Below are 22621 nucleotides of genomic sequence, written 5' to 3'. Positions count from 1 at the left end.
ATCAATTTTCCAAAAGCTTACTTATTAGGCAGTCTTAGGGCTAGGAACAAAACATCGGATCTCTACTGTTATTTTCTACTTTTCTGTTTTCTCCAAACCGGTGTGTGCGTGTGTGTCATTTTCAAAACTGAAATGTTAGATAGTGAATCTGCATCTGCACATTAACAATGAATTTCAGTTCATGTCAAGAGGCTGTTGTACAGTCACTTGAATCTTTAGGACACGTGTAGGAAGTTCAAATTCAGACTGAATCAGCTATACTAGCAACCAGTTCTATTGAAGAGACCTGTATACTGCAAAATGAGTGGTCAAAGCAACTTGAGTTATGTGTCATTCAGAAGACAGTGAACCTCTCTCCTGGTTCTGTAAGTCAAATTTGCACTGACTCCTTGGTTACAAAGTAGATGCAAACTTGACTGATCACCAAAGTGGGCACCCTCCATGCATGGTGCTATGCATCCTTCCATAGCTGTAGGATTGACAGCTATGGAAGAAAACAAGTATTGACTTGTTTGATTTTATTATCTTCTGTTCTAGAGACATTTTGGGTAGCAAAGGAGTAGGTTTTTTGAAACCCATTAAAGATTGGGTTACCCAGAGGCATGAGTGAAGTTGCTCTGAACTGTACCAGGTCCAAAACGGATTACAGTAAAGAACTAATGGCAGGATTACTTCTTCTCTGGATCTCTCTGTTCCTTTGTCTTCAGAGCATTCATCATGAAGGCATTGATTTTTGCAGCATTAGGGGAGTTTGGCTGTGTAAGAACTTGTCCATATTTCCTGGCAGTTGTGGGGGGTGTCCAAACTGTGGGATTTTGGTTTACCTCCTCGTTCCCATGTCCAGCTTCTTTCCCAGCCTGTGTCTGGACTCGACGCTAAGGCAGTACTGTTGAGGGTTCATCATCTTCCCCCTGTGTCCTGCTGCTGTGGTTTCTGCAAAAGAAAGCCTGCGGACACAAGTCTGCTCTAGTCTCTGACCTGAGCAATGGAGGGAGTTGTGTTCCTAAAACAGCGAACTGCGACTGCACCTTCAGTCCTAAATAGTTACTCAGCCTGGCAGCTCACATGTGGATATATAGCCAGACCTGGCTCTTCTTAAGTATCTAAACTTGAAGCACCTTCAGAGCAAGGGTGACATAGCTGAGAGCAATAATCATTTCCCTCAGCTAAAATGATTCGTTAGTGTTAAAATGTCAGGGTCATTAAAATGTGAGTGAGCCATTTAAAATTTGAGGACAATGGGCCTTAAAAAGCTTTGAGGAAATTATGTTGATTCCAGTACCATTATCCATGCTGCTTGAACAAGAGAAGTTTTGTTGTCTGGGCCTCCCATTTTTGTTAGTTGTATTTTATTGCTGTAATTACACCCAGTGGCTTATCTAATAGACTCGTGTTCTCATAAAGAAATTAATACAATTAATACTACTTTTAGTGAGAGTGAAATAGAAAAGTAAAATCGAATTGAAATTTGACCAAGCTCTTCTTTTTTATTTTCTAGTATCTGAATTACAGGAAGAAGGAATAAATGCCATTAACTTACCTCTCAGTCCGATTCCATTCGAACTAGACCCTGAGGACACTATGCTAGGTAATTCACAACAATTTTACATCTCAACATAAAAGCTTGATGTAAAATAAAGTGTCATGCCTGTAATAGCTTCTAATATCTTCCTTTTAAACCTTCCAGAGGAAAATGAAGTCCGAACAATGGTTGATCCAAATTCAAGAAATGACCCAAAATTACAAGAACTAATGAAGGTAATGAAAAGCACATAAACACTTTATTGAAAGCGAAACTATTTTTAATGCTGTCCCTGCCTCTTTCATTTAAGTGCTTCAGAGCTTTGTTTAGATATTAATTAAATGAAACCACGTGGTGCATATATCCCAGTGAATGCAGGTAAGTTTTGGGGGTCTCTTTCTCTAAACATGGCACAAAAAACCTAATGATTTGAATTAAAATCCTGAGTTCTGATTCTTACTCTTATTCCACCCTGCAGTGTAAAATCACATCGACCTCCCTCATTGTCTTTGTAATTCTTGGGGTTACAACTTACAGGAGGAAGCTTCATTAGAATCAGCTTCAAAACCTTTAGCTACACAATAAAATGTTAAAATACTACTGAAATCAAATGACAGATTTCACCTCAGAAAGCAATGCTTCAATCTTAAATTTGTCTAGACCGTGTGGTACATAGATGTAGCCACCTCAGGACAAGTCCTTCCTGAGTCCTCCTTATTTTCTTCTGATGGCATTTCAGACTGATTGTATTTTGAGGCATTGCAGCTTTGGTCATTCTGCTAAATATTTTCACCATTGTACAAAATGACATGTGTTTTAAATTGCAAATGAATAGTGTATAATTCTGCCAAATTTATGTTTCCTGTATAGGTATTAATTGACTGGATTAATGATGTGTTGGTAGGAGAGAGGATTATTGTGAAAGACTTGGCTGAAGACCTGTATGATGGACAAGTATTGCAGAAATTATTTGGTAAGAAAAAAATATATATGCATGGTGTCGGGATACTTTGTCAATAAGTGGTTCACTTGTTCCTACTTAGGAGCCTTGGTATCATCTTACAGTTATGCCACTAAGTGATATAAAAATAGCATTGTATTATGAGACCCTAGAGCAATAGGCTGTATGCACAGTCCTCATAGCCACAATGCAATGTGTGGTGCTGTAGTTGATGAGAACAGCATAAAGCCTACCTGGGGTGCTAGAGAGTGCTGGAGTTCTTGTCTTGGCAACAACATTCACTCTGATTTTATTATCTGCATATGTGCTGTACAAAACTTAGCCATGTTACAAGTGGAAAGTAAGCTTAAAAGCAAGGGTATTTTCAGTACAACAGTACAATGGTGGATGTTTTTAATATGTACTGGTTCCATACTGTAGTTTATTCACATCTTGGAGTTCCTCTGGAAAGTTGGAATTGCTTTCTGATTTGATGTCTGTCTCTTAATATTACTGAGGTAATGATACCCAACGGACTGCAGACTGAACTTCAGTTGAGCAACAGAGAAAAGAAACTACTAATGCAGAGCTGGCATGTGCTTTTTTAACTGTTGGCTTGGAAGCCACTTTCTTAGTTATAACAGCTCGTAAAGTCTCTAGTAAATTTCTTTTCAGTATCTTAAATGAATCTTGAAACATCACGTGAGCACTTCTAATAAAGACTACGTAGACTATCCCCTTTTATGAATGGTTAAGCTATTGGATATAAGGTGGTAGAATGAAGCAATTTGATTCTCATAGGCAGACCTTCAGTGGCTTCACCTAACACCTCCACCCCCCCCCCCCCCCAAATGCGTAGCTGATACAGCCTGACTCTAAATGTGTATATACTGATCCAGCACTTACTGATTTCAGTGGAATCTTTTCAATTATCCTTAATTTCTTATGGATTGGGTCTATGATATGTAAGGCTTTGGTTTTGTGAGACTGCACAGACTGATTCCTGTGGAGACACAAGAAATCCGTAGTAATAACAGCTTTTTAGGCAAGATACATAGGCTGATAGCCCAGAGTCTTTGTCTTTGGGAAGGTATTCAATTGACTTCAGTGAGAGCAAGGTCAACTTTTACCAAACCTGATAAAATATTATTTTCTAGAAGAAAATTGATAGGTGACCAAGCATTTTGTCTCTGTGTTGTTGTGAGGAAACTTTTACCACCAAATTTTCATTATTTCCTAATTAATGGTTATGAGTTACCTGACAGTTTTACAGAACAGCGGCAATGTCTTTTATACTCTTTATAATGGAGCTTGTTTCTCTTCTTATACTTCCATTAAATCCATGGAGCAGGGTGTGTCCTCCTGAGTCATTGCAAACATCACATCCTTCCCTTTTCATGTGCAAATAGGTTACAGGTTTTCTTGTTGCACATCTGAATCTGTCTTCAGTTAACTGAAACCTTTTTCATGCTCGCATTTTCTGTAGTTTAAAAAAGATACTACTTCTCAATTGATCTATCTAAACCATTACATGCTACTGTGTAGATACAGTTCATGCCAGACATTTATAAATTTTTCTGAAATCTGGTTAAAGCAATCTAGGCTGAGCTTATATAAGCCTAGCAATCTCTACTAATTATTAACAAAAAATCTGTAAAATAATTTAAAACCTACTGCAAATTTTGAGTGCAGAAAAGGGCTATGATTACATAGAAATCAATTGCCCAAGGTTTTAGTTGCTTTTGTTCCTCCAGAAATATTTCTTCAGATTTCTTGGTTGCTTCTTTCACCTGTGTGAATATGGTGCCAGTTCAATTCTATCACAAGTGAGCCAGGTAAATTTTTTACATCTCGAAAATCCAATGAGGCTTGGACTGATGACACAGATCTTCTTAAAGTTGGTATCTGTCTCTCCTAGGTTTGATTGTCTTCTGTGCAAGTCAATTACACATAGAATACTCTTTTTCCAGTATTAATAAAAGCAATGGGTCTTACCTCTCAGTCTGATGTTCCGTAAAGGGATTTGCAAAAAACTTCTATTAGCCTGTACTGTGGACTTAATTAGTATTTGGCCTTCCCCTTGGCAATGGGGAAATAAAGGACTGTGTCTTTAGAAGTTCAGAAGAGCTCAGGAAAGTGGTTTTGGAAGCAAAAGCAGCTAATTTTAAAACTAGGAAGTCTGATAACTCTTGAGTGTACATCTGGCTGCATGCAATGTTTTTGTGTTCCTCATGGATGTCCCCCATGAACTAGCTGTTTTTACTTCTATTATCACTTCAGAGAAACTTGAAAGTGAGAAGTTGAATGTTGCTGAAGTTACTCAATCTGAAATTGCTCAAAAACAGAAGCTACAGACAGTGCTTGAGAAGATCAATGAAACCCTTAAACTCCCGCCAAGAAGCATTAAGTGGAACGTTGATTGTAAGTTGCTTGTTTTGTATGCTGTCCCTGTTAGTTGGTAGCTGAGAGTTTGTGGTTGCAATCTGGAATATGTAAATATCCAATGCTATGGGAGAGCTGAAACCTAGTATTTATGGTAGGAGCTGCTCTTCAGTAGGAGGTAAAGAAAAGGGTGAACACATACAGTACACTCTGCCCTTTTTCCTGCTGCTTAATCTCCAATTTAAATAAACTTCTAAGTCCATATGCATAACAGCTTAATTTTTCTGTTAATAAATTGGTTTCCTGAAAGGGGTAAGAACATATGTAAATGTAGTAACTAAGCTGAAGGAAAGTTAGATTTACAGACTCTGCATTTGTTTAAGATGTACAACATAGATATTATTAATATTTCTGATTGTTTAAGACTAAATCCGAGCCACTGATTTTGGTTACAAAACCCCCATCAAGTTTAGGACTGTCCCCTTCCTGTTCTATTTTATTAGAAATGAACATCATAATATCTACATAGAAATGACCAACACAAGGCATTTTAATGGATATGTGTTGCAGAAAGCAGGTTATCAACAGTTATAGAAAATTAGGCCTCTTGATCTGTTTTAAGTTTGGTATCTGGAATCATTTCGCCCTGGTGAATACCTGGAATAGTATATAGCAGTCCCTATACCTGTCCTTAGCTGAGCTGTTTTGTGTCTTATGTTCTGTCCACAAGAAATCTACGATAGGGATAAAAGTAGTTTCAGGGAGGGAGAATGAATGTTGGGCATCACTGACATTTGCTTCTGTGTGGTCCCACTGAGTTTCCTGCATCCTTCTCTCTCCAACCTCCTCCCCTCCCCCCCTTCATTTTTTGTATTTTCTGTTACACAGCTGGATGCAGGGTGTTTGGAGCAGCCTGATAATTTAACTTCTAGTTTTCTTTTAATGTTTTGCATGTTTTTTAAAGCTAAAGTAAGGATAGGCTGCAGCAGCTGGAGCCAGCTGGAGCACACATTGATGCTAGGCAGACAGACATCTTTTTAGCATTCTGCTAAGGCACCTCCTTTCCTACCAGTGGCACCCCAGAAAAATTTGACAGTGATGTCACATTTTATATGTATGGATAGGTGGAGAAATCTCTACTGTGTAGTTGAGGCTTGCAGTGGACGATAACGAGGAAGGAAGGATATGTTAGTGAATCTGATCATGCTGTACATTGAAGTAAGGTAGTTATTGGTTAGTTCATATGTAAAATTCACTGTACTGTAGCTATCAAAGATTGTTTTGGAATACTACTCTGTGGAAGGCTGTGAGTGCAAAATAAAAAAAAAAAAAAAAAAAAGAAAAAACGTAATAAGAATTAGAATTAGGATTCATTTTGATACCAGTAGTTTGATACTTGATTAAAAATTTCCTACAGTACGGCTTTTGATATCTTGTAAGTCATGCTAGTGTTAACTACCCATATGAAACCTGCTGTGAAAAGGCTTCAATAACAAGAACTATAACAACTTCATAAGGAATGTTTGAGTCATTGAGTTTAGTAAGTTATTGCTTAAGGCTTCTGCCAGAACAGACTCATTTATCATCCTGCAGACTTTGTGACACTTAAAAATGAATAAGTGCATGCTATGAATACAAAAATATCTTTCTGATAGTCCATAAATCCTTATTGAAATAAATGGAATAAAAAGAAAGGCAAGGAAAATGCATAGAGATCACTTAAGCTGTCGTACATGAAATCTGGCTTTTGGTTTAACTGATGGTTTCCATGAAGCCTATGGTATCCAGACATACAGTGAAAATTAGTGCTTTGGTGCTGATGTATATTACTGACGGGGCAGCTATCACATGGCCTGTTGAACAGGAGGAGACAAATAAAGGAGAGGTGGCTTAAAAGTGCCCCTGGCTCCAGGTGGCAAGAGGAGAGTTGTATAATCCCTACAATCTAAAAAGTAAAAATATGTGCACTAGTTGCTTGCAGTTTGTAACTTGTACTTTTAATATCTATTTCAGCTGTTCATGCTAAAAGTCTTGTAGCAATACTTCATCTTCTGGTTGCATTATCACAGTATTTTCGAGCACCAATCAGACTCCCAGATCACGTGTCCATTCAGGTTGTTGTTGTGCAGGTAAGAGAGATATTAAACAGCTTCTGGCAGCGTTGAGAAATTGACTGAGGTTTTTTGTTTGTTTGTTTTGTTTGTTTGTTTTGGGTGTTGGTGTTGTTTTTGTTGTTGTTTTGTTGTGTTTTTTTGTTTTTTTTTTTTTAAAAAGACTAGAGTTTCTGCTTGGACATGCATGTGTCTCTCTCCATGGCTGACAAGAAACACACATACGTCTTCTCTGCTGACAATGCTACAACCAGAAAAAGGCAGAAATGCTTTGGCAAATTGAACTGTGGTTCAGGATATCATACTTTGATTGTGAAGTGTCCAGACTGTGACATGAAAAATATATGAAGCATTATTATTGTTGGAATGCATTTTCTTATCACCCAATACATATCTTGAATTACTATTTTTCCCATTTTTGACGGTCTTCTCACTTGTGTAGAGGTTCAAATCATTCTTGGCACCGAACGATGAATTGTCACTGTTTATTACATTCAGATTCACATTAGGTGACTAGATATTTTTTTTTAGCCTTGTGTATGCTAATTTATTCTGATTACAGTGTTAGCTTTCTCATAAGCATGCAAAAAAAACCCCTACAACTAAATTTTTTTGTCAGTGAGTCTCCTTATTAGAGCCATGTCCATCCAAACTCTTCATTTATTCTGTTTATTATATTACTTTGTTGGATTTGTGCTTTCTCTATCTTGTTTGGCCTGTTCCCAATTAATTTGCTTTTCTTTTTCTCCAACTAATTTTGCTTTTCTGTTTCACCCTGTAACTGTCATTATTTATATTTTTAACTGATGTTATCCGTAAGTATCTTGTGAAAAGAGCTGTTACTCAAATTTTGTGTGACTGAAAATGTGGGCAAGATCTGAGAAAGTAACCACTTCTTACTGCAATCACAGCAGACGAGTTTTGGATTTGGGGGAGAAATTTGAAGGAGTTTCTGGTACACGTATCAGTGACATCTGAAAATCAGTTTACTGACTGTCATATTCTACTTGGTGGTTTTCAAGGCATGAGAGATAACCCCAACCCCAGAAAATCTGCAGTTATGTGTCTAAGACTTTAGAGGAACATAATTCTCAAACAGTTTCCTTTAGATATTTTAAATATATTAATTACACTGGTTTATGTCAAAGTTCTACCAAAACCAGCTTAAGGAAGAAAGGGTGCACCAGTCAGGGCATCTTTGGAATAAGAAACTAAAAAAGAACAACAACATAGTCCTTAAATAAAAAAACAGATCTTGCATTCTGCTCTCTGTCCACATGTCCAGACAAAATTCCCATTGAAATCAATGGACGTAATTCTCCTCTTGTTTAATAAGCTAATGTAGTTCAACAGCAAATCCACTGAAGTCAGTAGAGATAAACCAATTTAAAAACGATAAGTAGTGGGAGAATCTGGCTCAGTGCTTTGCCTCTTAGCTACACAGCTGTAGCTCAGGCGCCAGTGGATTGCAGAGAAAGAAGTTGCACCAGAATAAAATCCAAGTTATGTTGTTGAAGATTTCACCCAGTCCTTGATGAAAGCCAATCAGTGGGACTCCAAGGCTATACTGATTCCCATTAACAGAGGATGGGAGCTAGTATTCTCGCTATAATTGTGCTTAAGACATTTTTCATTTTTTTAATGGAGGGTGGTTTTTTATTTTTATTTTTTAAAATCTGTCTTTCATATCCTGTGGGATTGGTTCTTTATTATTCATCATGTATACCCTTTGATCTCAATGAAACTTTTAATCAAAAACCTAAAGCCTAATTTAGTGTTCAAACTTTCACACTTGATGTTATAAACCCTCACGCAATTCTGTAAAGTAAGGTCATGCCTAGGGAAGCTCAACAGACTCTGGTAGCTGCTTTTAAGTCCTATACAGTTAAGAAAGGGAGTGGTAGAGAAAGAAAAGTAACAGAAGAAATAATTTTGAGGAATTCTTTCAGGAAGTCTGCCTTAATTTATATTATGATTTTGTTAGGTCTAGAAATGCCAAAAATGTTTGCTGTGTTGGCTGAGCATAGTTTACTGAAATACAAAGATATTTCTGAAATAAAAAATGTGTTGATGCCCAACAGGTAATCAGCACACTTCTTATGAAAGCTTATTTTCTTTGGCTGTTTTGTACAAAAGCTGTTAGTGATGAGAGTACTATGAAATCTGTGTGTTAAGCTGTTTATGAAAAACCGTGATACTTGGACCTTTTGTAGCTGTTTTGCTACATTGCTTTTCTTGCCTTCCATACTGATAGAATGAATAACTTTGAGCAAAGTCCAGGCTTTCTTTGGACTTCTCTACTAAAACAAGAGAGGGTTTTTGTGGAGAGCTGGATCTTGCTTTCATTTTTGTCTCTTTTATTCTTGATTTTCTATTTTGCCATCCTCAAATGGTTAAATGACAGATTTTGTCCAAGAGCTGAAGTCAGAGAGTGTAAAGTTGCAATGGTGGAGCAGTCAGGGTAGCTTCAATATATTCTGAATATTGGGGAAATCAGTTCTTGGGTGCACAAACCACTGTAAAGGAAAGCTAGGAAAATAATGGGAGCAGAGGAAGGTCTATTTTACAAGCTTAGTCTGATAGCATTGATCCCACAGCCTCTCTGAAATCGAGTCTGAATTGTTTCTGAGCAGCATTGCCTGCAGGTTCCCAGGAAATCTTTTTTTGAACCTATGACAAATGGTGTCAAGCTCCAGAATGGTTCTGCACTTCGTCTTGGTGGGGCAGTTACAAAACACGGTCCACCAGATTAAATATGTAGCAACAGTACAGAGGGAAAACCCATTCAAACATCGGGAAGATTTTCCAAGTGGGACTTTGTGAGAGAAACTAAGCAGTTGGCCCTCAGTTACAGAAAACTGATGGTGTGCAGTTGATGCAAATAGAGGTGAAGAGATCCTTTCCATGTCTAGACATGCTACCCAGCTTTCAGATTTTTCCTTTTGTCATTCTAGGAGTAGTTGCCAAATTAAAATGATAAGTAATCAGGATGACACCAAGTTAGGTGCGTGTGTCGATCTGCTTGAGGGTAGGAAGGCTCTGCAGGAGGATCTGGATAGGCTGGACCAATGGGCTGAGGTCAACTGCATGAAGTTCAACAAGGCCAAGTGCCGGGTCCTGCACCTGGGGCGCAATAACCCCAAGCAGAGCTACAGGCTGGGAGAGGAATGGTTGGAGAGCTGCCAGGCAGAGAAGGACCTGGGAGTGATGGTGGATAGTCAGCTGAATATGAGCCAGCAGTGGGCTCAGGTGGCCAAGAAGGCCAACAGCATCCTGGCTTGCATCAGAAACAGTGTGACCAGCAGGGCTAGGGAGGTGATCGTCCCCCTGTACTCGGCTCTGGTGAGGCCGCACCTCGAGTACTGTGTTCAGTTTTGGGCCCCTCGCTACAAGAAGGACATCGAGGTGCTTGAGCGGGTGCAGAGAAGGGCGACGAAGCTGGTGAGGGGCCTGGAGAACAAGTCCTACGAGGAGCGGCTGAGGGAGCTGGGCTTGTTCAGCCTGGAGAAGAGGAGGCTCAGGGGCGACCTTATCGCTCTTTTTAGGTACCTCAAGAGAGGCTGTAGCGAGGTGGGGGTTGGCCTGTTCTCCCACGTGCCTGGTGACAGGACGAGGGGGAATGGGCTTAAGTTGAGCCAGGGGAGTTTTAGGCTGGATGTTAGGAAGAACTTCTTCACTGAAAGGGTTGTGAGGCACTGGAACAGGCTGCCCAGGGAAGTGGTGGAGTCACCATCCTTGGAAGTCTTCAAAAGACGTTTAGATGTAGAGCTTAGGGATATGGTTTAGTGGAGGGCTGTTAGCGTTAGGTTGGAGGTTGGACTCGATGACCTTGAGGTCTCTTCCAACCTAGAAAATTCTGTGATTCTGTGATTCTGTGATCTTGGCCTTTAGTGTGCAGTCTTTCAGCTATGAGGGAGCAAAATGTTAAGCCTATCCAAATAAAGTCTTCTGTGGTCACTGGAATGTGAGTCCAGGTTTTCCATTTTACAGGGAATCTTTGAATTCATGCTTTATTTCTCAGTATGTTTCAAATAGTAGTTGTTCATTTTTGTTTGTTATTTTAGTTCTAGCCCCTTTTATCTTTATGGAACTTTGCTGAACAGCCTTTCACTCCTCACTAGCATTTCTTTTTATTTTGGGGACTATTGTGTAATTCTCTGTCAAGTTTTAAACAACTTCACAACAAGTGATATCAGTGTTAGGGTCACTTTTGAATTTGAGAGTTTTTAAAAGTGAAAAAGATATATGGGAAGCAGCCTGCGTAGAGAATGTACTTAGACTAGTATTTCTGAGGTTGATTCACGTTGTTGGGACATTTTCACCAGTCATCTTACAAGTACAAAGCATAGGAAAGTCTGTCTTGACACATGCTGGTTTCCAGCAGATGCATGTTGTGTTTGGGTAATGTGGAAATTCCATTTTTGTTGACAGTAGGATAGAGGTTCAGAATTCCTGTTCATATTAATATCAGTTTATCAAAAAGTGAAATATGTTTTATGTTGATACTAGAGAATGTTTTAGGCCATGTTGGGCATTTGCAGAGTGAAGGTAGAGTTTTAGAAGCCTTTTTCTTCCCTAGTATCGGCAGACTGAGCACTGAGAAATAAAATTGCCATTGCTGTGATGCTCACCCCCTCTAAGAGAGCAGAGTGATAGGGCTTTTGCTCCAGAATCCGTTATTGGCACATCAGAATCACCATCAAGGAATAAAATCTTCCCTTCACCCTGCAGCTAAGAGAAAAACAAAAGCAAACAAACAAAGAAGCCAGAGTGTAATTTTAACTTGAACTAGACTGTAACTTCAAGTACAAATGCTTATTTGTTGTCTGCACAACCTGAAGATGAAGACAGCCCTAAATGATGCAAATTTTCTTCAGACTTTCAAGATGTATGACAGAAGGGGCATTAGCAGCTGATCTATGCTCCGTTCAGTATGTAACACACAGGACACCTCTCTGCCTTTATGTTTAGAGCTCCTCCTTGAAAGTGTTTTAACTATATGCAAGATATTTAGTAACAGGGCTTAAAAAATATTAAGAAACCCACCTGAAACTGTCATCTGTCTAAAAGGACAGTTCAGATTGTTCTAAGTGCCACTCTGAAGTAAATGAGAGGATGCTAAGTGTGAGTTCCTTGCTGAAAGTAAGCGTGATCCTTATATATCCACAGAATCACAGAATTTCTAGGTTGGAAGAGACCTCAAGATCATCGAGTCCAACCTCTGACCTAACACTAACAGTCCACTGAACCATATCCCTAAGCTCTACATCTAAACATCTTTTAAAGACTTCCAGGGATGGTGACTCCACCACTTCCCTGGGCAGCCTGTTCCAATGTCCAACAACCCTTTCAGTAAAGAAGTTCTTCCTAACATCCAGCCTAAAACTCCCCTGGCTCAACTTAAGCCCATTCCCCCTCATCCTGTCACCAGGCACGTGGGAGAACAGACCAACCCCCACCTCGCTACAGCCTCCCTTGAGGTACCCATAGAGAGCGATAAGGTCGCCCCTGAGCCTCCTCTTCTCCAGGCTGAACAAGCCCAGCTCCCTCAGCCGCTCCTCGTAGGACTTGTTCTCCAGGCCCCTCACCAGCTTCGTCGCCCTTCTCTGCACCCGCTCAAGCACCTCGATGTCCTTCTTGTAGCGAGGGGCCCAAAACTGAACACAGTACTCGAGGTGCGGCCTCACCAGAGCCGAGTACAGGGGGACGATCACCTCCCTAGCCCTGCTGGTCACACTGTTTCTGATGCAAGCCAGGATGCTGTTGGCCTTCTTGGCCACCTGAGCCCACTGCTGGCTCATATTCAGCTGACTATCCACCATCACTCCCAGGTCCTTCTCTGCCTGGCAGCTCTCCAACCATTCCTCTCCCAGCCTGTAGCTCTGCTTGGGGTTATTGCGCCCCAGGTGCAGGACCCGGCACTTGGCCTTGTTGAACTTCATGCAGTTGACCTCAGCCCATTGGTCCAGCCTATCCAGATCCTCCTGCAGAGCCTTCCTACCCTCAAGCAGATCGACACACGCACCTAACTTGGTGTCATCTGCGAACTTACTGAGGGTGCACTCGATGCCCTCGTCCAGATCATCAATGAAGATATTAAAGAGGACCAGCCCCAGCACCGAGCCCTGGAGAATGCCACTAGTGACCGGCCTCCAACTGGATTTAACTCCATTCACCACGACTCTTTGGGCCCGGCTATCCAGCCAGTTTCTAACCCAACAAAGCGTGCGCCAGTCCAAGCCAAGAGCAGCCAGTTTCTTGAGGAGAATGCTGTGGGAAACACTGTCAAAAGCCTTGCTGAAGTCAAGGTAGACCACATCCACAGCCTTTCCCTCATCCACCCAGCGCGTCACTTTGTCATAGAAGGAGATCAGGTTCATCAAGCAGGACCTGCCTTTCATAAACCCATGCTGACTGGGCCTGATTGCCTGCTTGCCCTGCAAGTGCTGCGTGATGACTCTCAGGAGGATCTGCTCCATGAGCTTCCCTGGCACTGAGGTCAAACTGACAGGCCTGTAGTTTCCCGGGTCTGCCCTCCGGCCCTTCTGTAGATGGGCGTCACGTTTGCTAGCCACCAGTCAACTGGGACCTCCCCTGATAGCCAGGACTGCTGATAAATGATGGACAGTGGCTTGGCCAGCTCCTCTGCCAGTTCTCTCAGTACCCTTGGGTGGATCCCATCCGGCCCCATAAAAAAAATAATTTGGCCTCTCATAATCCATGTCAGAATCCATTAATTGGGACACCAACACAGACGAAGCGACGGCTCCCAGGGGCCGGGGCCGGGCTCGCCCCTCCGGACATGGTCAGGGCGCAAATTGCGCGCTCGGCTTGCGCGCGCCCACGCACTGCGCTGCGTGCTTTAGGGCCCATGGCGGCGCGGCGGCCGCCCGGCTCTCCGCATCCGCGGCCCTGTGCACGAAAAGCTCCGAGCAGCCCTTCCTGCGCGCAACCCCCTGCGCACCGGCCCTGCGCGTAAAATCACTTGTGCTGCGCTGCGCTGCGCGCTGTGCTCGGGGCTGCGCTGCCGGTCATTCCATATATATATATTATATATATATATATATATAATATATATAATACATATATTATTTACATTATATCTATAATATATATTATATATATTATAGATATTATAGATATTTATAGTAATATATATATATTATTTATATATATATTATATCCATATATATATATTTTATTAATGCATTTTTGAAGTAATTGAGACAAGCCTGGCCAAATTCTCAGCGCTTCATACACCCTCACATACATCCCTCACACCTCTGGTGAGGGATGTATTATCTTCTTCAAAGTAGGTAAGAACAGTAGCTCCAGTTCACATGCCATGAAGGACTTTTTCAAAATGCTATTCTGCTTTTCTCTTTTCTACAAAGAATACAAATCTAGGACCACAATAAAATTATTTTTCTCATTTCCTTGTGTGACGCGGAGTGAAGAATCATGATTCATTGCCTAATGTCTAGACTTTATATGCAGCCGTCAGCATTTGCTTGGCATTTCTTTCTGTATTGCAAAATTTTACTAATTCCAGTGAGCAGAATTAACAGAAAGAACACGAAGTGAGGCAAAACACATGTGTGGTATGTATACCACCACCATATGACTATAATCTTCATCCTGGAAACAATGTCACATTTTTCAACTCCTTCATTTTGTGACAAACTGCAACCATTTGAGTTGGCTTCTGCCATTTTGTGCACAACTTCTATGCACAGGCTGCTAACCACCATATACAAAGGGCTTCTTGCATTGGAAGAGCATTGGAGCTAATGCATATGTTAACATAAAGATGGCCAGGCTTTGGAGCATGCAGTGAAAGGATTATCCTACATTTTGGTTTTCCATCACAAGCAAATAGAGCCCTTTGTGTTGAGAGAAGTCACAAAAGAAAAATGCTAAGGTAAAAAAAAAAAAAAAGAAAAAAGTGTATGAACAGGGCAGAAAGAACGGGTAGCCTAGGGGCAAGATTTCACCAAAGATGAAGAAAGATGATGGCACCCTCTGCCACAATATTGATTGAAATACAAGGTTTAATTCATCTCACCAGGATACACATCTACTAAAAGACTTGCATATGTGTTTAGGTGTTTCAAATATCTTGCTGAATTGGGGCCTTTAAAAGAAAAGTGAGTTAAGAACAATGAAAAAAGGAAAAGAAATACTTCCTTCTACAGGTTGAGTTTCAAGTTTCTTGTTACTGTACAAGAGAGTTTTTTGAAATACCTGAAAGGAGAAATAATACATTACTGTAAGTTTGTTTAAAAAAGTTCTTATTTTGTAGATTTCATATCTAATTATGTTTATACAAATCAAACACATCACAAATATATTTTACTGTACCCTAAACATTAAACTTTACTGAGAAAAATATTACTTTTTTTTTTTTTTTTTCCAGAAACGAGAAGGAATCCTCCAGTCTCGTCAAATCCAAGAGGAAATAACCGGTAACACTGAGTATGTCAACACCACTTCTGCCAGTAATTTAGTAATTGAACACAGATGTGTCTCAGAAATTCAACCATTTGCTGATATTTAGATTTTGGTATTGGGGTTCCAAGGAAGATGATGCATCAGCCAGTGATTGTATTTCAGTCCTTGCAAGAGCTACAAATATGCATCTAAAAATACAAAAGGATGTGGAAATTCAGAGCTAGGGAATTAAAAGCAGTAGACCAGGATAAAAGAGAAGACAGGGTGAAGATATTCAAAATCTCTGTATTTTATATTTATTATTATTTAGTTCTGCATTTATTGCATTTCTTATTATTGTATTCAGAATGCCATCAAACAAACTAGAAAGATATATCTCTTTTATGTTGGTATTTATTTGATAAAGAACAACTTGATTCTGTCAAAAAGGAGTACAATGTGACTATTTTTTAGTTGTTTGGACTTTGGGGATGTAAAGTGACAGTAGTAAGCCCTGTACATGTAATCTCATCAAGCCATTTGTAACAGAAAAGTTATTCCAAACCAATAGGAAACAATCATAGAATATCCTAGTTTCTAATAGATTGGAGAGAATCCAGACTAATAACTTTTTTATTAACCTTTATGGATTTATTTGTGTAATATTTATATGAGGGATCAACTAGAGCAAAATGCTGTACTTCTTAATAACGTAGTCCAAGTATTGTTCTGGCTGCAATTTGTATTGCAGCTCATGTGACAAATGCATCTTTAAAGCAAAGGGAAAGTTTTCAGAAAATTAACATGAAAAAGCATTCTTCACTGGCAAGGTGTGTTGATTTGGTTCAGCAGTAGGAAACATGAGATCTGGCCTTTCCATGAAACTTTTCTGAAGCCAGGAGATATTATGCTGATTAGTCTCCAGACTAATCCGGAGTCTCATCTGGAGTAATTTAATGAAGGTTTTCTTAATTCCATGAATCTCCTCCAGTTTTCACCAAGCTGAAGATCTGGCCGCATAATGCTGTTTTATTTTGCAGGACAACGTGTGCAAGAGAATCATATATGTAAACTTTTTTTTTTTTTTCCTTAGGGCATTTTCAGGAAGGCACGGTAAGTTCATTTGATTGTTTACTTTTTCTTAAGGCATCCAGAGTAGACATTAGTTTTGCAATGGGTGGTCATTTTGATCAACCTGCAAGGAAGTAGAGGATTTATAATTGACCTGGCAAATATATGAATGTATGTGCCACAGACTGTTGTGACAGTTAACAAAGGGAGAAAAGCATTAAAGTCAGTCTGACCATCTTTAAAACGCATTTCAGTACTTTTCAGCACATGTTAATTTGCAGATGCTTTATGGTTTAACATCCAGAGCATTACTGTAATGGTATTAATGGTCATAAGTTCACAGCATAATATGAAATGATGTCTTATGGTAAACCAGCTGCTGTACTTGTTGGCATTCTTGCATATGTTACCTACTTACGCTTTACTGACTTTGGGTTGTTATTCACCAGGTTCCTGTACCTAGAATGTTTCATGATTAGTGTTGAGACTGGCCAAACGCCTGGCCAACAGAAAACATCTATGAGGAGTTTAGATGGAGTTCCACCAAGAATTTAGCATTTGCTTCTTACATTGTTTCAACAATTGCTTTACTGCTGAGTTAAAAAGCTACATGCATGACCTTTTTCCCATGATATCGCAGTGCAGTCTTACTTCCTTTAAAGTCACACTTCTACAAATAACCTTTGGATGTACTTTAGCAGTTTTCATTCAGGAATATGAACGTAGCTTTTTCTGAGTCGTTCTCTATCACTCAGTTCTCTGAAAAGTTTTCTTTTTTTTTTTTTTTTTTCTTTTTTCACCTTCAGAAGGTAACCACAGTACTGTTGCAGTCATTCTGCCCGATGTTGCCTGTCCTACTACTCATGTACGAAATTGCATTATCAGAATGGTCGAAAAACATCTATAAGAAAGATTGTTTTGCAGCTGTATAATTGTAAGCTTGCCTGAGGTTAATACAGTGTAGCACTCCACAATGCAATCCACTGGGTGATACCCACATATTGTGGCCCTTGTGGAAAATTTTCGTCTGTAGATGTGACTCCAGAAGTAAACTCATGTTCTTCTTAACAAAGTAAGCAGGTTACCTAACTCCCTGTATCTGGCTGTTCAGGGTTTTATGCATAAGTATTCCACCCTAGGAAATTACCTAGGTAACTCTAGTTACCTCTAGGTAACAATAGTTACCTCTAATTACCTAGGTAATTAGGTAATTTGAGTCATACTTGAAAACGATGCTTTCCCTAAATAATAGCAACATAGGGCAAGAGAAAAATATGCAAAATACATGGTACTTGGAATACAAAGAGACTATATTGAAACATTTTGCTGAGTCTTGTCTCAAATAAGCGTGTGCTTTAATAAGTGTTTATCCTGCATCTAGACAACTGCTGATAGGTACATTAACATCTCTGATTTTTTTCAGAAAGAGATGCATTTGACACTTTATTTGACCATGCTCCAGACAAGCTCAATGTAGTAAAAAAGGTTAGAAGTATTTATTTTTAAAATACATAATATGTATCTACATGCTTGTGTGAGTATACGTTGTGTGTGTGTGTACGTAATATAACATTGACATAGTTTGTATACATTAAATACCACTAAGCTTTATGCTGGAAAGAAAAATACAAATTCATGAATATAATGTCAGTTTTTGTAAATATTTAGCAGCCTGAAATTAACTTTGGAACGCAGAAAAAGATACAGTTATCATCAAAGTTTTCATCAAAAAGGAGTTCTCACAAAGTATATGTTGATTAAAACTCAACTGGGTTGATTAAGTTCACTGATGCCAGAGTTACACAGTTTATCACTGCCAGTGGTTGACCTAGAGTATTTTATTTTGGTTGCTGTCTAATTTGAGTGGAGTCCAATTACCCACTTCCCTACACTCTGCCACAAGTTTTTTTTGAATTATTATCTCTTTTACGAAACAGTGAAATTTGTATTTATATACATCATGTTCACTTTATTTCTGTTCATCATTCTTAAAAAACAAAAACAAAAAAAAAAAAAAAACAAGAAAAAAACAACAAAAGATTTTTTAATGTAGTATTTCAGTTTTAAAACTTAAAAAAATATTGTATTGCAGTCTCTTTGCTCGTGCAAGTTCTGTTCTGAGTGGAGTTCATTCCATGCATGGCATGCATGGAACTTCTGCCCTATTGAATAGACCTTCACTAAACTATTTTCACATTTCAGACTCTCATCACATTTGTGAACAAGCATCTCAATAAATTGAATTTGGAGGTCACTGAACTGGAGACCCAGGTAGGATTTTATAGCCTATGTTGAAGGGGAGGGATACCTGCACTGTTATGACTCCATCTTTATTGACAAATTCCTTTGACCTTTTATTGATAGGATTCTAAGATGTTACTTCACTGGAAAGCCCTTCAATTTTAAATATGTTCGTATGAGTAAAACCCTCAACAATTAAGCATAGAAATCATAAGGGCAGCCAAATTTCTCTTAGAGCAGTTTTTTACTTTCATTAGCATAAAATGTATTTAACAGATGCTACCTCTTGGGTGCTGGTAAATGCTGTTGGGAGAACCTGTGTTTGTTTTGGTCAGCCTTTGTCTGCTTGGTTTGATACAATTTCAATCTGAACAGTTGTTTCCTGCCTACCTTTACACATGCCAGTAATCCCGTGGGATTGCAATGACTATTTAGTGAGATTAAACCTGCTCAAGTGTATAGGCAGCTGTACAGCTGGTCTGCAGGCTAGATTGCACCACAGAAATAATGTGGTATACAGTCTTCTTTCTTGTTCTAAGTTGCTAAATTGGGTGGAAAGAAGCTAAAAGAAAAGTTTATTCTGTGGTTTTAATAAATCGCTATATGAACAATTGTAGCAGTTACCATAAGAAAATTACAAGGTCAGACAGGAAGGATGCCATCCACACTATCAGAAAAAAAATGGTGTTTTCAAGACAGTTTATTTTATGTCATGTTTCATGTTGTTATGAACAGGGTTAATTTGAATAACTATCACTCCAGTAGAGATTATTCAAAGGTAAAATTGAGATTTAGATGGAAAGAATGTGTAAGGGCTTTCAGAAAGATGTCACTGTGACTGTACATTGCATTGTTTACCTTTGGAAAAAAATGTATTATTTAAATGTGCTGAGAAACACCTTAAGTGTGTATCCAAAACAGCATTCTCTAAGATGAGAGACTGTATTTCTATCAATTGAGAGAAAATGAGCTACCTCAGGAAGGCCGAATCATAGAATCATTTAGGTTGGAAAAGACCCTTGAGATCATCAAGTTCAACTGTCAGCATAACACCACCAAGTCCATCACTAATTATCAAATCACAGAATGACTCATGTTGGAAGGGACCTTAAAGGCAGGGATGCCACCCACTAAATCAGGTTGCCCAGGGCCCCATCCAACCTGGCCTTGAACTCCAGGGATGGGGCATCCACAGCTTCTCTGGGCAACTTGTTCCGGTGCCTCACCACATGCTGGGTGAAGAATTTCCTCCTAACCTCTAATCTAAATCACCCCTCTTGTCCTGTCATTATCTGATGGAGCAAAAACCATTCCCCCTTGTCCTGTCATTATCTGACTGAGCAAAATGTTGCTCTCCATCTTTTTTTTTTTTTAAAGGTGCTTTTTTTTTTCTCTTTGATTAGGAGAATATCTCAGTGCATCGATAGACCTGATGCTACAAGGTTAATAGTGCCTTTAACAAAGTCTTACAGATGTTTCTAATTTTTAGATTGAGATGAACATGTATCATAGCAATTAGTTACCTTCTATACGTCATTGCATACACTGAAAATTAGATTCACACAAACTTGTAAAACATAGAAGATGATTATTTGTTCCTTTATTTCCTTCAACATATTGAATTTCCGTGTGGTCATGAGATTGCACATTCATTCTGCTTCCTTCTGCTCAGGGAGTGCATGCCATTTGATATATTGAGAGGTGTCTTTTCTGATTGCCTGCAACCAGCAGAATAAAAAGCAAAAGCATAGATCAAAGCCACTGACCACTGCTCTCTCCAGGAACTTTATTGTATATTCAGAAAATATATTGAGAAATATCTTTTCTACAGTTTGCAGATGGTGTGTATTTAGTCCTGCTAATGGGTCTCCTAGAAGGCTATTTTGTTCCTCTCCACAGCTTTTTTTTGACTCCTGATAGTTTTGAACAAAAGGTAATTATATTTTTTTTTCCTGTTAAAAACAAAGAAACAAAAATGTCTAGTAGTACAAGGATGATACGAACTTTCCAGCATAGGCTTCATGTAAATAGCTGAAATCAGAAGAGGGCTATACTCATAACCATTTCCAGGCATTTTTCAGATCTCTGTGTTACTGGTTATTCAGAATAAAAGGGAGAATTATATTAATGACGGGGTGTCTAGCAAATATTAACTGATTTTGGCAACCATTGTGTGATGCTGTCATTGAGCCAGACTTACTGTCCATTAATTGTGTAAAGAACCATACACATGAATTGATGACAGAACTGATTTTTTAAGTCTAAAAATCAAAGAATTTGACATTTCAAAGGTTTAATGTTTTTTGGAAGCATGAAGGCATATATGTACTATGCATCATTTTAAGACCAACCGTTACTGCAGTGTCTGTTGCTATCCAAGCAATTCCAATGTCTGTTCAAGACAAGCACATCATGAGCCATCACATTCCAGTTTTTAAACTTGGGGGAGTTGGGTTATTCTTATTGTTAAGTATTTTTTTTCTCTGTGAAATATTAGTTCAGATGTTAGTTTTCAATTATTTCTCTATTTTTGAAACCACCATCACCACACAGAAAAAAAAAAACACAACAACAATGGATTGTCTAAATTGATATGTGGAGCCCTGATATTTATTTTTTTTCCCTTCCAAGCGTTTTTTTTTTTCGAACATTTATAGTATACTGTTTATAGATCATCCTAATGATTTCTTATATTACATTACTAGGTCCTCAATGTATCCTTTGCATTTGAGCTAATGCAAGATAGTGGATTGGAAAAACCAAAGCCAAGACCAGAAGGTATCTATTCCACTTTTCCTGGTATTTCTCTAGAACTTTGTGTTGGATCCAGACCTTTTCTCATGGGGTTGTGATATGAATAAATTAAGGTTAAAATGGTAATACAAGAAAGGCAAGATGCATTTTGAAGTGCTCAGGTAGTGCTGCAATTTATGTGACTAATAGATACCCTTGTTCAAATGTTGCAAGGCTTGATTTCTTGAATGACCGGGGTAATATTTGTGTGACCGATCACATGCAGTAATATTCAGATATCCAATGAAAGTAGAAGAACGTAATTGTGAACGGTGTCACTTGCAAATATGAATTGCTCTAATTGCTCCATTTTCCCGTTCCACATCTTTATGCTAAACCTCAAGTACATGTATTCCAGTGTAACGTACACGATTTTCTTAAAAGATGTAGGTGTCGTGGAAAAAAAATATTAAAATGTTCACTTAACTGTCTTGGAGTGCAGGACCTAATCATGCATATTTTAAATCAGATTTAGAGCTAGAAACTGAAAGTAAAGCATGTCTTCAGTGAAGGTTTTGTTGCTGACATTAGCAGGACCAGGATTCCACGCTTCCTCAGTCACATAAATGCAAGGTTTAAATCCAACTTTTCAGGCTGGATATAAGACCCTTGATTTGCTGTATGTGTTCCATCTTAACAGCAGTAGGCATGCACACACAAAAATTGTCTCAGGATTAAGCCTATGCTGCTTGTGCATTTAATCTGGATTTACTCAGCCCATTTTTTCACTTTCATTGGTTGCTTGAACTCTTATCCACAATCATGCATAACTACACCAGTGGTGACTGTGTCACAAATTTTTATGTTTGAAAAAGTCATAGAACCACAGATAGAACCACAGATTCATCTAGGTTGGAAGAGACCTCCAAGATCATCAAAAAGAAAAGGGGGAAATAGTGAAATCCATGGATCCAAGTAAAACAGAGTACCTGTGATCCCTTACTCCCCATGGAGGTTTAAAATTCTTATGGCATTTAATTTTTCAGGTATTTATTGCTCTAGGGGACAGCTAATTTTTCCAGTATAAATCAAGCCATAAGGATATTTCAGCATATATAAGACATTTCTTGTGCAATTATTGAAATACTTAATATGAAACTTCCTGCCCAATGTGAATGGAAAAACACATCT

The 22621-nt window shown here is 38.9% G+C and overlaps 1 protein-coding gene across 1 annotated transcript in view; it reads left to right on the top strand.

The window, feature by feature from the left end:
• Positions 1–22621, top strand: part of PARVA (parvin alpha) — a 70314-nt gene that overhangs the window by 40666 nt on the left and 7027 nt on the right. Inside the window, exons 2-12 of the mRNA XM_084519849.1 lie at positions 1499–1588; positions 1688–1758; positions 2393–2495; positions 4743–4883; positions 6858–6973; positions 15372–15430; positions 16479–16498; positions 17880–17941; positions 18659–18727; positions 20529–20630; positions 21403–21475. Coding sequence (XP_084375975.1) covers positions 1499–1588; positions 1688–1758; positions 2393–2495; positions 4743–4883; positions 6858–6973; positions 15372–15430; positions 16479–16498; positions 17880–17941; positions 18659–18727; positions 20529–20630; positions 21403–21475 — 906 coding nt within the window. The remainder of the gene's footprint in view (positions 1–1498; positions 1589–1687; positions 1759–2392; positions 2496–4742; positions 4884–6857; positions 6974–15371; positions 15431–16478; positions 16499–17879; positions 17942–18658; positions 18728–20528; positions 20631–21402; positions 21476–22621) is intronic.

The sequence above is a fragment of the Aythya ferina genome, assembly GCF_964211825.1.
Source record: "Aythya ferina genome assembly, chromosome: 5".
Classification (NCBI taxonomy): domain Eukaryota; kingdom Metazoa; phylum Chordata; class Aves; order Anseriformes; family Anatidae; genus Aythya; species Aythya ferina.
This window is presented reverse-complemented; position numbering and strand designations above follow the sequence as displayed.